This window comes from Metarhizium robertsii, assembly GCF_000187425.2.
Source record: "Metarhizium robertsii ARSEF 23 chromosome Unknown MAA_Scf_9, whole genome shotgun sequence".
NCBI classification, from domain to species: domain Eukaryota; kingdom Fungi; phylum Ascomycota; class Sordariomycetes; order Hypocreales; family Clavicipitaceae; genus Metarhizium; species Metarhizium robertsii.
The window spans coordinates 90,510-92,727 of NW_011942237.1; the positions used below are offsets into that span (position 1 = coordinate 90,510).

The 2,218-nt window shown below is 53.2% G+C and overlaps 1 protein-coding gene across 1 annotated transcript in view; it reads left to right on the plus strand.

Annotated features, from left to right (window-relative positions):
- MAA_01592 (Ribonuclease H domain protein) overlaps positions 1-459 on the plus strand; it is a gene marked incomplete at both ends in the record, with an annotated part of 2,586 nt that extends 2,127 nt beyond the window's left edge. The window contains one exon of the mRNA XM_007819590.1: positions 17-459. Coding sequence (XP_007817781.1) covers positions 17-459 — 443 coding nt within the window. The remainder of the gene's footprint in view (positions 1-16) is intronic.
- Positions 460-2,218: the final 1,759 nt, after the last annotated feature.

Below are 2,218 nucleotides of genomic sequence, written 5' to 3' on the forward strand. Positions count from 1 at the left end.
GGATACGGATATGTAGTCCACCAGAATAGTGTGACCGTCTGCGAAGGATCTGGGCGCCTTGGCCCAGCTGAAGTGTTTGATGCCGAAGCAGTTGGCGCGCTCGAAGGCCTCGACGCTGCCGTCAAGATAGCAGCTGGCGCGCTCGAAGGCCTCGGCGCTGCCGTCAAGATCCCCGACGCATCGGACAACCCGATCGTGGTCTGCTTAGACAATCTAGCTGCGGCTACGTGCCTCCGAGGTACAGCATCGGATTCGTCCCAATCGGCCTTCCTCAAGTTCCAAGAGATCGCCGCCGCACACGGCTCCATCCACGTTCGCTGGATACCGGGCCACACCGACATCCCGGGCAACGAACAAGCCGACTCACTCGCGAAGGCAGGCTGTGCCCTCCCAGAACCTCCAGACGCCAAACCAACCCTCGCGTACATCCGCAGAGTGGCCAAGAAACAAGCCAAGTAAACTCATGGATTGATCTTGGCTATGGAACCCTAAAACATGAAAATTACACAGCCCGGCATTGTGAAGCCTTCCAGGCGTGGTGGCAAGGACACATGCCGGAGAAGTATAAAGAGCTGAAGCTCAGCGCAACCACAGGATGCCCGAAGGAACTCTCAATCCCCAGGCCGACACTCGAAGGAATTCTCAATCCCCAGGTCGGCACTCCACCATCTTTTGGTAGTACGAAGCTCCCACGGAGACTTTGCAGACTACCACGAAAGATTCAACCATGTGGGCGCGCGCATCACCTGCTCGTGCGGCCGGCGCAAAGCCCCAGACCATCTCTTCTATTGCCGGAATGTCGGTCCACGGCACCGGATGAGGCTGACACCCTCACCTGCCGCGGCGATCAACCAAGCAATAGGCAGAGACTTTGACAAATTCATCCAGATGGCGAAGGCGTCTTCCTTCTTCGCAAGGATATGCCCTCGCCACTGAGCGGTGAGTGCTAACATCTCTCCTTTTACCTATTTCCTTTGTAAGTTTTGTTGCTTTGTTTATCCGCGACCTCCGCCGGCGAGGGGTTGCAGCCCCTTGTCCGACACGGTCGCATCGAGCCGGTCAACACGGCTCTCGCATGAGGTCTTCATTTCGCAAGAACGATCGATAACGCGGACCTGGCGGCCGCGCCTGTAGATCCCGCTGACGGGTAAAAGGCACGATGTCTGGCGCCTTTGAGCCGAACACATGCTAGATAGTTGACGAGGGAACGATAGAAGTGGGGGTGGGCGAATGCTGTACCCTGTGGGATAATCGGTCTCTGTAAAACTAGCCTTAGCACGCCGCTTGCCCTATATAGGGATCTCTGTGGCTCTATGCCTCTGGCGCTTAAACAATCAATCAAGCGACCATCAGGGCAGCGATCCCACGAGTACAGGCTTCCTCAGATTTCGGGTTTCGGGTGAAAAGGGACATCGATTCTTCTTTTTAGCCGAATGTCTTTATAGTACACCTGACGAATGTCCTGACCTTCAACGAGCTCATTGTAACGGCTAGGGTTCCCAAGGGATAAACCTAACAGGGTTTATGTTGGCAGAGACACTGGGGACTCGGTCTGAGCGGTTGGTTGTTACGCTGGTGATAGGTCGTAGACCATAACCAAGTGATCAGAGTCAAAGGGTTTGTAAGCTAGGCTTGGGTCAATGTAATGATCGTGTTGAAAGCTAAGGAGCTAGAGTCTATCTATGAAGCGAATTTGGGGTCCCTATATACTATGGTGTTCACCCATGGTTCACTGAAGTTCGGGTTGTTGAACATGAAACAGCATCACGTGCAGGGTCCAGCCTGCGCCTTCCATAAATAGCGTGCCTTGGCGGCATCTCTAGCTTAGAGAATCAACGCACTCCTTTCATCTGTGTTCCGCTGTGACGTTCAACAGGTTATGAGCCCTCGTCAATTCCACTGACATAACCGTTGATGTGCAATCATACAACGGCCTGACGCTTTAACTAGTTGATCAGGCTGGCACAGCGTCTACTCATCAATCTCTCTATTTGCAAGATCATGATGCTCATGGCCTGACGACAATTCAACCTTCGATCAAAAGGGCGGGCACGAGATAGAGAGACTCTCAGCTTGTGACCGAACGTTACCGACAACCTCGGCACAAGAACTCTGGGCATCACATGCCAGAAGAAACTGAAGCTTCCGAGAAACTCCGACTAATTTCCGCTTTGACATTGAGATCGGTTATTTCAATTTCAATCCCCCCAATCATACT